At 39.6% G+C, this 15791-nt stretch overlaps 1 protein-coding gene across 21 annotated transcripts in view; it reads left to right on the top strand.

Moving 5' to 3' along the window:
• TENM2 (teneurin transmembrane protein 2) overlaps positions 1 to 15791 on the top strand; it is a 1078265-nt gene that overhangs the window by 973953 nt on the left and 88521 nt on the right. For 14 of the 21 annotated variants that reach the window (XM_064671589.1, XM_064671588.1, XM_064671590.1 and 11 more), the window contains 2 exons: positions 390 to 491; positions 4381 to 4413. In XM_064671589.1, the coding sequence (XP_064527659.1) occupies positions 390 to 491; positions 4381 to 4413 (135 nt within the window). The remainder of the gene's footprint in view (positions 1 to 389; positions 492 to 4380; positions 4414 to 15791) is intronic. The other 7 variants (XM_064671607.1, XM_064671605.1, XM_064671602.1 and 4 more) reach the window with 1 other exon arrangement.

Genomic DNA, 15791 nt, shown 5'->3' with positions numbered 1-15791 from the left:
AGTGGTTGTGCAGGAACAGTGTCTCATTGCAGGAGGGAAAGTGTTGATTTTCCTGGTGAAATGTTATGTTTGCTGCATAATATAAATTTCAACATAGCTCTGAAGGTCTTCAGAGGTCCCACCAATCTGTTGGAACAGAGGGCTTGAGCACTGTCAGAAAACTTTGAGTTCTAATGGTGCCCAGAGACTGAACGTGACACTTCAGTGTATCTCTAGATCTCAACACCTATTCATGCTGCCACAAAATTTGGTACATTCTGCTTCACCCAAACCTTGTGGTGTTCATGTTATTAGGGGCTGTTCCTCTAAGCATTGAAGACAAAGTAAACTGAAGAAAAATTAAGCAACAAAAATGAGTAGGCTGACTGGCTGTGTTTCTTGTGTTTCAGATTCAGTGCAAGACTGCCCACGTCATTGCCACGGGAATGGCGAGTGTGTGTCAGGTGTCTGCCACTGTTTTCCAGGATTTCATGGAGCAGACTGTGCTAAAGGTATCATTTTCCCTGTATTTACAAATAACCACAGTGTGTGTTTGTGATGTCGGGATCTGCAGTGCCCGCTTGCTAGCATGGGTCCAAGCTAGATTCAAATAGATCAATATGCTTTTTTTTCCTTAGATCTCAAGTTCAATAGGATCAAGAGGAAGTGTTTCTACATTACCTATGAACTTGCATTGCTGCAGCTTTTTTGTGGCAGAGGTAGCAGACAGAAGTGGCAGAAAATAAATTTATTTTCTGTAAAAGTGGATGAATTATCAATGCTTTCTGATAATCATTAACTAATCTGCAACAAAAGACTGATTCTCTTCATTGACAGCATGTAGTATATATTCTGGCTTGCCTAAGCCTTACTTCTAGCACAAAGCATCTTTCTTGTATATACAGTTACTTTGACCAAAGGAACTTCGCCTCTTGTAGGAAAATAAGTAGGCCTTGATAAAATCTTAAAATAAACCTTTTCTTAAATGTCAGTTGTAAATTTTAACAACTAAAACTGGGAAATACGTTACTGTCAAGGATTAAGCAGAAATCTAAATGACATCTGTGGATTGGCACAATGTGTTTATTAAGTTTTTCTGAGTTTGGGATAGCTGTCATAGGGAAAAGATTCATAAAGGAGGAGCTCTTTAGTTATACAGCTAGTATCAGATATTTTGTCTAAATTCAGTGGTTTGTTTGTATTCCCTGATGTTCCTGAGGACACTCATAACATTTTACAGTTTGCTTCCTTCTTAGTTTGTGTGAGATTTAGGCCCACTGTCAATGTTGTGCTCACAGTAGTTTTCCACAGGGATAGGGTTGTTAGAGTTCGAAGAGGGAATGCCTGGTGTTTGCAAGCTTTCTTAAATAACTTGAAGGGCCTTAGAAATTTGCTCATTTCTTCTTAGACCCCTGATCCAGTCCTGAGGACAGTTATTTGTGCCCCACCCCTCTCCCTGCTGTAACATCCAGCATACTCATGCCTGTCTGTGAAATACTCCTTGAGTAGCTGTTGTAGTTGTACTGGAGGGAGTAATTTCCATTTAGTGTCTCCATATTTGGCTCTTGAAGGTGCCCCAGTACAAAAAAAAAAAATTAAAAAAAGTAAAATAGAGACCCCCAAGGGCCTTGGAGAGCTAATGCTGTTATTTCAGTGCTCACCCTGCTCATTTTAAAGAATGCTTCAAATACAGCGTGCATGTTGTTTGATTACCTGAGAAATTAAGACAGCTGGCAAGTAGAGAGAGGAGATATCTGTATCCCACAAAGTAAATGGTGTGATAATGTGTGCTATAAATACAGATTGACAGCTGTATGCATTTCTGTGGTGTTAACCTGTGAAAGTGTGCATGCAGTGACTGTGTGCTTCACTGCCACCCTTCACACATACATGGCCATCATATCAACTCATTTGCATTTTGAGTTGTGGAGCAATCCTGCATTGTGTACTCAACCTCTGTGTAACACTGTATGCTGTGTTAATGCTAGAAAATACTTTGTTCAGGCTGTGACAGATAAAATAGCTTTTTTTTCTAGGGCGTCAAACTGTATCTGTATCTGTCAGGCTTCTCCTGCCCCTCAGTGCATTCCCTCTGCTTCCCGCTTTGTCCTTTCTGTGTTGTCTCTTTCCCCTCAAAAGCAGGAATGGTTTCTTGGAAGCTTCTTTCAACTATTCCACTGTTTTCTTGTCAGACATCGTGGTATTTCTAAAGAACAAAGAACCTTGGAAAGCTACCTAAAATGACAACAGGGGCGTGTTGACAGCGCTGGTGTTTCTGTGCAGGAACAGAACTGCACAACATCACCCTGTGAGCCCTGCCCAGAACTGTGGCTGAGTTAGCTGGGTGTAAGGGCTCTGTGCCTCACCCATTTCACAGGCATTTCCATGCCTGTTCGCATGGCCACAGATTTTTCTGCTCGCTTGACTGCTCATTATATGTGAGAGCAGTTTGAGAAGGCAGAAATCGAAATTGGGATTGTATGCATGGTAAAACACAGTACAGTGAGATAGAGAATTGCACCTTTTCCAGCATATGCCATGTATGGACACATGTTAAATGTACATTTACAGTAATATTAAATTTATATTTAAGCTGTCACAAGTATGGAAGTATAATGATTTTCTTTCAATCGGATTTTTTTAATTATTATTTCCCTAGCAACACATCTTTTAATGTCTCATTTCTCCTCTGTAGAACAATTTAAGGCAAGACTCAGATAAAGAAATACGGGAGAAATGTGAACAAGCTCCTCAGATGGCTTTTAGAACTTGGTCCATGCAGCAACACAGCAGTCTGAGAGCTTCACTTTGGGTGAAACCCAAGTTTGATAGTTAGGAAGCGTGATCCTTTATAGCAGTGAATGCCCTGTTACAGGGCTGATCTTGAGGCCACCAGAGACAGTGAATCATTGGAGGAGTCCCCTGCAAACTATTTGCAGGCAGTGCACAGGTACTACTCCATCCAGGTTGTTCTAAAAGATGAAAATGAGGGAAAGCTGTGGGAGACAGCACAGACATGACTGAAGATCCATTAGCTCCAGGAAAATACCATGAAAATTACTGGAAAGAGATGAACTTTTGGCTCAACCCCACAGGCTGTAGTACTTTCATACCCTGATTGAAGTGGTACAAACTTCCCCCTCCTAAACACTCCTGCCAAATACTGGGGAGAGGGGGTTATTTCTCACCCTTACCTGTGGAAATAGCTTATTCTCAAGTATCCAATATCAACAGATTTACTCCATCCTTGCTGGGGCAGGATTCCCTTTGAAATCATTTGGAGTGTAACCTAATTAAGGTTAAAGAATTTCATCTAACATACAGAAAAGGTAATGGTACATTTTGATCTCATATGGATAAGACATAGCATACAAAAAAAAAAAGAAAATCTGCTGATCAGAGGATAATTCAATGTGTGGAGATGAGTCCTGACAAAGCAAATGTGTACAGTTAAAGCCAGTGGAAGATTTGCTGTGAATTGACCTGCACTGTGAGTAACCTCCAGTCCACAATTATCTGTAGGAGTTATTGATGAAAACTGATGCTATGGCCAAGGATCAATTAAAGAATCAGACATGCAGCTATGATCATCTTATTTTGGTGTGCTGTCACCTTTTTATATTCATCTCTATTTTTCTGTAACCTCTATGACATAACCACTGAGTTATATCAAGATGTCCTTCTTCCTTAGTGTTCCTGCTGTTGATGTCTGCTCATAGTTTGGTTTTTCAAGTTCTGTGGTAAATCTGCCAGCAGGCATCCTGCATTCACCATTTGTAGAGTTCGGTGACACAGTGAGTTGAGTTCCTAGAAGTGACTCAGAGTTGGCTACAATTTCACTTCACCTCAGAAGATATTTGAAGGGCATGCAACTCTTCCACTCCTTTAACAAAGCTACTTCCAAAGACACTGTCATGTACTGTTTTGCAACTGAGCACAGAGCCTCCTTTAATTTTGCATTTTGAAATGCTAGGATTTGCATCATAAGCATCTTTTGCTAATCTGGAAAGGTGAACAATGTGCCATCACACGGGATTTGTACATTGGCATGATGAGCATAGCCTGCTAAGAGATGGTGTCTGATTAGTAAAAGAAGGACAAAAATGGACTCAAGTAGCTTATGTCAACTGCCATGAAGTTGCCATTTAGCAGATACTTCTAGCTGATTATGCAATGTAATAAGAAACATGTTTAATATTTTAATCTGAATGGATTGAAGGCTTTGGGATTTTTTTAAAACCAAAAATTTGTACGATGTTTGATCAGTTGACTTTTTAATCTGATTTTTAAGAACTCTAATTAATCAGATTTATGTTATTCGCGGTTTCTTTTCCTGTTCTCCTTGTGTGGGTTTTTCATTATTTTATTTTCATTCTGTTTGTTTTTGGCTTACTGGCAAAGGACGGCGCCACTTTAATAAGTATAAAAAGAAGGGTAGGTTTTTTTAAATTTCTTTTCATTTCTTTTGCAACATCTATTTAGTTTGAAATAGTTACTAAGCTGTAAAGTGTAGTCTCTCTTTTTAAATTGACTCTAATGGATTTGCTGTTTGCACCACAATAAGAGTTCCTACCACTGCCATTTTCTTTGTTGTGTGTGTGCTATTAATCCATGTATAAAAATGTAAAAAGCTGACAATTATTAGGTAAGTAAGGTATAATTGCTGGAAGAAGCAACTCATGCTTTTTTTCAGTTGTTATTCTGATTTCAGTTGTTTGAGACTCTTCCTACTCTGAGGTTTTTTGGAGGCTTATTGCTTGGACAATAGTGCATAAAGTAATGTTTTTCCATCAATTGAATACGCTGCTTGAAACTGTTCTCTTTGTGCCATGTCCAGAATGCTCCCAGTGGCATAAGATGTTCTGGGAGTGATTACAATGGAGAAAACATGAATTTTGGGGTGCATCCTGCTGAATAATTCAGTATTTGGTTCATTGCTGTGTAGAGCACGTGGCCCACACATATAAATGGTATCAGGCTGGTAATGTATAGGAGCTCGTCCTCTCTATGTCAGTAAGGAAAACAGTGTTTGTCTTCAAAACTTGGCTTGAAATTTTAGGAACTAAAAATGGCTCAAGCAAACAGAGACCCCCTGGACTTTGAAAGTTGAATACTGAATAGCCTGTTTCCTTTGCCTGTCCTGCACAGAGGAGATGGGACCTGAGGTGAGGCAGCACTTTGGGTCCTCAGTGGCACAGACAAATAGAACATGTGTCTGGTACTGTTCAAGTCACTGCAGTAACAGGTTGTAGATCAGATAAGTGAAGTTATTCAGATTAAATATGCAGACACCCACACCTGGTTGGTTTGCAGAGCAAAGAGCTGGAGAGGGACAATAGAATAGGAAAGATGCTGGGTTTGTGGTATTATGAGGAGATTTTCATGAGCAATAGTATTTGTTAAAGCTAATCTATTGTGGGTAGTACTTTACATGCAAAACAAATAAATAAAAGCAGTGCCTGACTCCAGGAACTAACCAGATCTATACAAGTTGAAAGGGAATTAATGTGGAGATATAAGGAAAAACAGTTATTATGCAGTGTTAAAAACACACCAGCAGTGTGACTGCTGCAAAATAGAGTTTTAAGAGGGATAATGGGGCAAAAACATAACATCTGGTGGATAATGGAGGGCAAATGGGGAGACTGACCATAGGAAACAGCTCAAAGAAGGAAGTTTTAAAGTTTGACTCTCAAAAGCATCCTAAATCCTAGAAAGGCTGAAGTCAGAATTTGAGCAGTGAACAGTGTGGGGTGAAGGGGGTCTGTGAATGGAGTTAGAGCATGAAGCTGGTGTTCTGTGTGATAGGAGGAAAAGACCTAAAACAGGACCAGGAAAGAAAAGTGACACAGTTGAAGGATAGATTAACAAATTAACAACATGATTTTTTGCAGCACTGTTGCATATAAACATGACTGAATGAGACTGAATTTATCAACATGTTGAAATAGGTGTTTATTTAATGTTGATTTTATTTGCTGAAAGCCAGGGCAGAATTCTGACCAAGAGATGCAATGCAGAAAAAAAATCTGTAAGACTTTGTCAAAGCCTGAGGGGAGAAAACAAGTAAAAAATAATATCCAGATTATGAACCTTAATAATAGGTGGAGTGATGGTATCATCCACTGGGACAGAGCAAGAATGCAGGCTAGGGCTGAGAAATAGGGGTTTAGAGAGAAAAGATAAATTAAAGAAGAAATAACTTCATTGGTAAGCATTTTACATGTTCATAATCATAGCATGTCTCATCACTTACATCATACTCTTGGGGGGAAAAAAAGAAAGTATGCTTTTCTTTGGAAATACTGCATTCCTGACTTGTCACCCACACATATCTCACATCCTTTCTTGCAGTTGACAAAATTCAGCGTGTTCAGCTTCTCTCTTTGTATCTGTTTCTGGGTGGGTTTGTTTTTGGGTTATGTGTGTTTATGTGTGTATGTGTGCCAACTTCTGTGCGTGCTGCAGCAGCAGCACAGCCCTGGCTTGTCACTCAAATCCTCTCTCACAGTGGGTGGAAGCATCATTTAGATACTTGAACAGACAAGGCTGTCTTTGGCAACGTTCCTCTCCAGCAGTTCCCACCTCTCCGACTCAGTTCCTTAAAAAGCCTTTGTTATGAACTTTCTTCCCGTTTTCCCAGTCTCATATTTTATTAGCAGACTTATTTCATTTCTGGCAAAGTGATCATGTCCTCAGTTGCCTTGCAGTGAGTTTTATGTACAGGACAGTGATTGCCCTCGTTTTTCTTAGTTTTGCAGAACTGAAGTAGTCTGTAAAAAGGGGTTTGTGCCATTAACTCTGCCTAAAATAATTACAGAATAAATAAACGGACATGAAAGCTATTTTGACAATGACTGACAGGCATTGCTGTCTATCAGCTGCTACTTGCCTGCATGAAATGAGACAGTAGGTTTGATCCAGTGTCAGGTAGACAAGTAGAGCCAACGCAAAATCCATCACTCCAGCTCGTTCTAATTGGCAATTTAAACAGGAGCCAAGAACTGATGGGGTCACAGGCTGAATTCTTTCTGATTGTTAGTGGTCATGGCTCCAAAAGGGGCTCAAGGCACACAATCAGTAGCGCCAAGGAATAGAATACAGGAGCCCTCATGTCTAGTCTGCAGCTTTCCTCATCAATCCTCATGAATTCTGTGGGAGATTAGAAGTAAGAACAGGGGACTGGAGAGCCTGGACTCCAGAATTCTACAACAGATACCTTGTTAAATTTCTGTTACAAGACAAGTCATTTAGCATCCTAACATTTCATTGCTGTTTAAAAATATGTTCCTGTCCCTGCAGTACATGGGAGATTAAAGGAGAGGATTAGCAGTGCTGTTAGTGACAGGATGGTGACAGAAGAGTACTCAGATCACTCCCCAACCTGCACTGGGCTGGAGTTGGTGCTTCATATCCTTTACATTCTTTGTAAGAGAATATTTGCAAAGTTGAAATAGGAGCCAGGAGCTGTTTTTAGCTTTGGGACTATTTGAGAAGGCAGGCTTTAAAAATATAGCTTTCAACATGCAAAATATTAGCTTCTCATTGTTCTTAAAGTTTGTATGGCTTCTGTTGATTCCAGCTTTGAGCTTAGGTTATAAAGAATTTATCTACAAAAATCAGTTCAAGTGGGGATGCTCCTGTTGTTTAGAGGCATGCCCTTCCTTCTTTTTGTTATAATTGTGCCTCTACAGGGCAGCAAAAATGCTTTAATTTTTTGAAAGATATTTACTCAATGTTGTTAAATATACCTGATACTTGCATCTAGTGTAGCAACTTAATTAGCACTTGTTTTCTGTATTAAAATGCCAGACTCGTGCATGTGGATTGCACTGCCCTTTCCTATGTTTCTAAGTTCAAGTTGCAGCCTATGAACTTGAAATTATGTCCCAAAGAGCTTGTAGTATAGTGGTGCAGCTAAGAAGGCAGACTTATTCTGTAGGACAAGATGCCACTGATGGACAAAATATGATAGGTAAAAAATGGACATGTAAGGAATCTCTGATTTCAGTGAACACTCAGGCATCTTTATCTTTCACTACCCAACATGTAGAAATTTAGAGACCAAAGACAGAGCCATGGGCAGTCCTGTAGCTGAACTGGAACCAAATTTTACTTGCTTAATATGATAAGAAAGTTTACTTCTGTCCAAGATGGAAAGCACATGGAAACACAGTAAAATCTTATTAATGGATTTTTCTTCAACAGTATTATGTAATATTTTCATACTTATTGAAAACTGGGTACATTCATTTGATCTGTCACAGCTGCTTTTGAAGGCTGCTGTATTATCAGTTACTTCACTTGTTTTATCTTTCTTCTCTTCTTATATATGTGCAGCACAAACACATCTATTTGCACAAATATTTTCTGTTTCAATGGTGTTCCATTAAGCAGAATATTTCAGAAGGTTCCCAGTGCAGCAAGGAAGTGGACATGCATGCAAATACATGCAGAACACAGGCCATTGTGCAGCTTAGTTCTGGCAAGCCAAAAATCTTATTTCCTTTCAGATACTTCCATTGGTGGCCAAGAATCTCTCTGCTCTGACTATACTCTGCTGAGCTGAATTGTGCTCGCTGTGCTGCGTGCTTTGTAATTTGTTTTTGTGTTTAATTGGTTAGCTTATTTAATTGTGTTGCAATCTACATTTTGTTTTCCGGTTGCTTTGTCTCCCTGGACTTGTACTGGTGTTTGTTATTTCATTAAGTTCTAAGAGTTTGCCTTTACAGTTGTGTTGGGATCATCCTGGAGTCCTTGTGTTGATGGTAAATGTCATTGAAGCAGCTATGATTAAGTAGTATTGTAAATCATGTCATAGAAATACAGCTGGTTTAAAAGATCCTTAGACATTTGCCATCCCTGAAAAACAGAAACAGCCCTGAATCATAGCTTCATATTTCAGCATGCATGACTTTATTCATACCTACATTATGTCTAGGTTTGAACCTGTAATTTAGATATTTGTCTATATTTAGCCCCTGTTCGGGTGAGACTAAATTCAGTAAGCTGTCATCTCCCTTCACTTTCTCAAACAAACAAAAAAAAATCTCTAACTCAAAACGTAGAAAAATGTTTAAATATCTGCAGCTGATGTGGAACTGTGAAATTCAACATGTTATGATTTAAATCTTTTCTGGTAAATTTAATAAGGCAAATAGTAATAACTAAAATGAGACCAAACCAGCTTAGGTTTTAAATATCCTAAACTGCAGCCTGTGGGTGTAATCCTGCATCTACTGCACTGATGTTTAGCCAGAGCTGAACTATTACCAGAGAAGCAAATAGTTTTTACAGCATTCACTGGGAAAGGTGTAAAATTTTACCAAAAATATTGGAAGAAATATCTCACTTTTTTGCTCCTTCTTCTAGAAACACAAGTGATTTCGTGCTGTTAGTGCTTCTCTGTTATGACTCCTCACATGTGTGTTTGGAAGGATAATTCTGGTATTTGCTTTTTGTCCTTACTGCTGCTTTTTGTGAGCTTGGAGCATCATCTCTGATTTCTTGCTGGTTCTTTCCACTGAGACAGCAACTGAAACCTCTGAAATAGTTTAGTTTTCCCTTCCTCCTCAGTTTTTCTCGTGATGAAGTTATCAAGATACAAATGAAGATCTACATGCTTGTCTGTGACAGTAGCTGATTTCAACATCTGTTTGTTTCCATCTGTTGCTAGAAAGTAAAACTTGTTTCTCTGCACGGTCTTGTGTCGACTTCACTGCTTATATTCGAGGCAGGAATTTCACAGCTCTGATTCTGTGTTACTAGTTCACACAGAAAAAGAGTTTGTTTGTTTGTTTGTTTGTTTGTTTCCTTTCTTTTCAAAGGCATAAAATATGTGGTAAACTGATCAGTCACATTCTTCTGTGGTAAACCAGGACCAGTGCAGGGAAACTTCTCTTTCCTTGAATGCACTGATGCATGTGAAAAAGAGATTGAACTGTGCTGCTCTCTCTAACCATGTAGGAGATGGGGAGGACCCAAACTGGATGGGCTGCAAATCAATCCACCATTTGCAAATCATTTTAGTGTCGTGCACAGAGAACTACAGACTTCCCTTTAACATGGGCAGTGAGAGCTGCAGAGCTGCTGCAATAGTGGAGGGGGAAACAGGCTGTGACCAAGTGTTGAATCCAGAATGTACTGACAGGAGAAAGTCCTCCAGACATTTGACTCCTGGCAGAATTTTATCAAGTCTCTAGTGCACTCAAATGTCCTTTTTTTCTCTCTGTCTCCAATGTTTAGTTTGTTTTATGCCACTTAAAAATCATTTTATGTTTAGCTGTGGCTTTACCAGTGAGGCAGCACAGTGGTCTTTTTCTCTCCCCCAGCTGTGCTTCACTGTCTTTAGAGAACTAAGATCTTTCTTGATGTTTAGTGAGGTTGTCTAAGCTCGTCTTCACAAAAGCAGTAATGGGGCTTCAGTCCTTTCAATCCACCATTACAATAGTTCCAATGTATCTGATATTTCCTTGATTTTGATTTTTCCCTGTTCTTACTGACTGCATTGTTATTGTTATTGGAAAATATTACAAGGGTCAATTCATCAAGCAAAATTGTCTTGTACCAAGTGACCAGCCTCATTTGAAAAATTTGCTGTGGTTCTGGAAATTGGTGCTAGATAGTGTGGGAAGACATGTTTGTAATTCTTACATAGATTTTTGTAGCAGTTGTTAAGCTAAGCAATTATCTAATGGAAATAGGTACTTTGTACAATAGTAGAGAAAGGAACAGTAAGTGTTGTCTTTTTGACAGATAGGCTCACCCTGAAGGCAGTGAGGAAAAATATTTTTGACAAATTTTTGCCGAGGCAGAAGTTTGCTGAGTGTTCAGAAGGATGTAAATATTCATTGTGCAATAAATGCTGTTCAGCCACTTCTATTAAAAATCTTGCCATTTTTTTTGTAGAACAGCTTAAGTACTTATTGATCGAGGACTTCTTGCCTCCCAAAATGGAGGCATCCCCATATCTCTACAGGTATTTTAAATGAATTGAATTAATCATAGGCTTAAAAGTCTCTAGTGGTCTTCGTTAAGTTTCCTGGGTTTAATTAAAACATCTGTGCGCTTTTAATTTATCGATTCATCCAACTCATATGTCATGTTTTTAACACACCCCAGCATGCTCTGCATCATTTTTAACCCGATTTCCACTTAACTAAAGCAATTAAATTCACCCCGGATTAATTAAAGCATCCATACTTTAGTGCTTAAGTCAGCGTGTGCTGCTTTCCCCAAATGGTTTCTGAATGTCAGAGATTTGACACACCTGATGGGTTTTTTGTCCTTCTGGAAATTCTTCTGTGAGTCTCTTCCTGCCTTGCTAATGTGCAGTTTGGCAGAGCTAGACAGGAGAGCTTGGGAAGGCTGGGCTTGGGCACCTGAAGCAGGGACAGCAGAACATTGTTGGGAAAGGCTGTACATTCCCTCTTAATACTGACCTGATGCCTGCAAGGGTAGGATCCCACTACTGTTAAATCATTTAAATTAGCTGTGTGTTCCGTAAAGTAAACAGTTTCATGAAGTAACTCCTGAAGCATCTAATGTTGGTGACAGTTTTTTCATAGCTGTTCCTTCTGCTGCTGCTGGGTGGATTTCTACAAGATGACTCCTGGCTGGAAGAGCACAAGGCCTTAGAGCAGCCTAAGTGATGTTGTAGGTCTTCCTAATTGTCGCTGTTCCTCAGAACATTTCAGCCTGACAGAAGTTAGTGACCTCTGAATTCAAACACCGTTCTTCCTGACCGTGCAGATGGCATGTTTGTGAGGCACAAAGAGCAGATGAGAGAAAACAGCCTTGGATTCATTCAATCTCCCATTCCAGGATGATTTTCTTGAGTCTAAGTTTGCTAGGGTTGGGGCAGCTTCTCACCAGGAAAGTAGCATAAAACCAGCATAAACTGGTAAAAACCCATGGAGTGGTCTTAGAAGTTATTTCAGACTTTCATATCCGTAAATGAACTCCAGTAAAAGCTAATAGGCATGCAGACAAGTAGTGAAATGTGCAGCCAACTGATTAAAATAGGTTTAAATAGAAAATATGAAGGAAAGTGTTGTCAAACAAAATAATTGCATTTTCAGACTACAAATAAGAGATTCACGTGTCTCATAATTTTTAGAAATATGGGCAAATACTTGGTGTAAGAAGGCATGTAATAGTTAAGGGCAAATACTTGGTGTAAGAAGGGATGGGTAACAAAAAAATAAGGAATGTTTCAGTACTATTTTGTTTATAATAATAGTGTAAAGCCTAGAGCCAACATTTTGAATCAGGTTGACAGCAATTAACTTTTTTAATAACTGGGCTGATTTTCTAAAATGCAAATATTTGCATTTCCTTTGGGTTTAAACTCATTTAGATTAAGATTGTTCATATATGAATAGGTATGACTGTATCTTAGGAGAACAGGAACTTGGCTGTAGCTTTTGGAGTGAAACTAAAATTATCCAGGGCTTTGGTAGACAACTGTAGTAGGATTCAGGTCTAGCATCAGTAAAACATACTTGATGACTTAGTAGTCTAATTTGTCCATTGAAGAGAAATTAACATTTGTAGTCTAAATGCCACATATGCATCACCAACATAAATACCAAAAAGAGAAAAACACCAGTACGATGTGGCCCTGCTCATATTCATTAAGTGTTTGGAACCAGGCAGCTGTAGACTACATTTATTTTAGATATTTCCTCTATTTCTCCTCCAGTTTGGAGCTGACCTGGAGTGCATTTATAGGCTTCAGATCAGACTGTCAAAAGCAGTAATCCATTTTCTTTGTAAACTGGCAAAACCTCGCATAATCTCTCAGCAGTAGCAGCTTAATCTCTGCTAGAAGGAAGTCCAAGTGTGAGCTATTACAGAGTCTGAATTAATCATCCCCTAGAGGAACTGCACCCAGAAGAGTCACTGGAAAGGTTCATTGGTGAGAAGTTTGACCTCTTATCTGTCTTCAGTACAATTCCTGGTGGTCACTGAAACAAAGAACAACTTTATTTTTTATTATGCCGTTGTGTATTTCACTTCTCATGTAACTGGGAATTCGTGCAGCTCTGCCCAAAGAGCATTTCAAAACTGCCCAGTCAGTTCAGTGATTTTTCCTGACTGAAATTCACTTCCTCCTCCTAAACTGGATCATCTACAGATAAAAATAATCTTTATTTCTCTTAGGTCTCTACAGTTCAACAAGGGCTGAATATATCTTACATAGGAGTATAAATAGTGTCTCTTCAGTATGTGGTTTTTTTTTCTGAATGTGTGTGTTTGTATAGAGGTTATATTAATGAAGTAAAGCTCAGACCAAAATTCCATTTCACCCATGGTTTCAGCTATGATGGTGGCCTGCAGCAGGGAGTTGAGGAAGGGTAAAAATTGTAGCTGTCTTTGTTGCTTCTCTAGTAAATTCTTTTAGTTCTAGAGCTAGGACTTCCTACAATAGATGATGTCTCTTTGTGGTTAGGAGCCTTTGTAGAGTTTCACTCCATGAATTTGTCTCATTCTGTGATCAATCATGGGATGTTCTTCCATGAGTTCTAACTTTTCAGATAATCTTGATGGAACAGTCACTTTAGATGGCACTTTAGATGATGTCCAAGTGCTCTGCTAGTTCAGTCTTAAACTCACATTTGAACACTCAGCCCTGATTTTCCGTACTGTTTACGTTGTGAACAGGCAGTAAAGCTCATCATTTTTTCAACACCAGCTTGTGATAAGAAGAAACTGGTTTATGTGCAAAATTAGGGCTTGTAATCCTTATGGATACCATTCTGACCCTCACTCAAACACTACCCCTTGGAGCAGTTTTGTCCATCCAGACCAGTGACTCCCCTCACCAGCCCACCATGGGATCTCCCCACAAAATACTGTGGTTTATGCATTAAAAAAATTTGACATAGGAGGACTCCTAAGCCTGTAGATGACACAAAGGAAGCTAATCTTCTTCTACCATGTTCAAAAATCTACATTTGTATGTAAAACTGAGCTGCTTGCAAAATAAGAGCAATAGAAGGGCGTTGCTTGTGACCTGGTCCAGGACAGGGAAGCATTGTAGGTGCAAGTTCAAAAACCTTTCAAGTCTGCATATATTTATGCCCAGACACTCAAATATCTTTGAAGAGAAGAATACCAGGTTGTCTATTTTGTGAGGAGGAACTGAAAAAAGTCTGCAGTAGAGAACTGACAGCCTAGATCCCAGTGGTACAGGACTCTCTGCACCAGGGTAGTGTTTGCTCTACAACAAGAGAAACAAGCCAGAACTCTGCCTTCACATCCTGTTTGGAACTTCAAGTAGCAGGGGAAGGCCTCTCAAGCAAGCAGCTGGGTAACTAACCCGAGTTCTGCAACAGCCTCCAAGAGTTTGACTCCTCAGATATCCTTATCCTTGCCATGCTCTAGAAGAACACCCCTGGTGAGTATGTGTGTGTAAATACTGCAAGGGTGGGTGAAAGGAGTGTGTGCTCAGGCTGCAGCTGGGAAACCTGGTGGCTTTTGGTGCCAGACCATTTGGGCATTACCCCTTGCCATCTCCTCTCCTCATCCACGTGGAACAGGCTGTTACCAAATCACCTCTCCTCATGCATCAGGGAATATCAACATTACTCCAAAATAACTCTCCAAAGATAATCTTTGGAGAGAGAACTTTTAGAGGGATGTTTGGTTTGTCTTTCTTGCTTAATTGATGTTCTTAAATGTGTGCAGCCTACAGGGCTCAAGGGTCTGTAGTATCCATTCATCAGCTGACACCCATGTGAAAAACAGTCTGGTTTTGTTCAAATACCAATAAAGGGCAGAATCACATCACCAAAACTACATTTAGGGGTAATGCCTGTTGTACTTATTCAGCCTTCACTAAGGATGTATACCCTTGTGCCTAACTTGCTTGAGTGTGCCATAACTACTCCTGAAGATCTCTGTCTACTTTTTGACAGTGCTGCTGTGAGATATGCAACTTATCTCTCCACAGAAATGGGATGGAACTTGATTGTTCCATTACATAAACCACCTTCCTTCACATTCCTTCAACAGACTTTGAGCAGTCACTCCTGTCCTGGAACAAGGGCCATCTACTTCACATAGAGAAACATAAGCAGTCCTAAACAAGAACTCCAGATGATTCTTGAGTAGTTTCCACATTAATTGAAGCTGCCTGGGTGTAAAATTAGAGTGGATTGGTTTGGATCTCATCCTGCAGCAACATGGTCTAGCAAATAGGCGTAGCAAACCTTTTTCTGGCTACCTGTTCCAGTTTTCTGTGGAAAAGCAGCTTGATTCTCTCTTCCTCACACAGAATAGCCTATAAAAGATTATAGGAAGAACCATTTATTACAGCAGTGACAAGCCAGCTTCTTATAACCCACACTTGCTTGCATTCTTGCTTACGTGTTTTTCTGAAGTCCTAGTGGCATGGCAGTCTTGGAGATGCCAAAATCTGACCCAGATTCTCTGTCAGTTTTCTTACTCTCAGAGTGATATTCCACTCACATAGTTTGTAGAATAACCCCAGCAGAGGGTTGTAGATTAAACTGCGGCTTTAAGTTGCAAGTGTCTTAATCTTAACTGTATTCACTTCATCCCTAGGGTTAAATGACAGATTCTCTTTTTTGTCCCGAGTCAGTTCTGGTGTCAGTGACATCGTGGCAATGCACATTGCAGTGGCAAACCACTGAAGGCAGTTTGCTGTTCAACTCATAGACAAGCTTCACAAGGATTGAATAGATTTATGAACCATAGCAAGACCTCTGACCTGGTAAAAGCATGAAGAGAGGAATGAAAAGCTGTGACATGGCTTTCAGCTTTACTTAAATTCCTGGAGCACCATA

This window comes from Pseudopipra pipra, chromosome 15, assembly GCF_036250125.1.
Source record: "Pseudopipra pipra isolate bDixPip1 chromosome 15, bDixPip1.hap1, whole genome shotgun sequence".
Lineage (NCBI taxonomy): Eukaryota > Metazoa > Chordata > Aves > Passeriformes > Pipridae > Pseudopipra > Pseudopipra pipra.
This window is presented reverse-complemented; position numbering and strand designations above follow the sequence as displayed.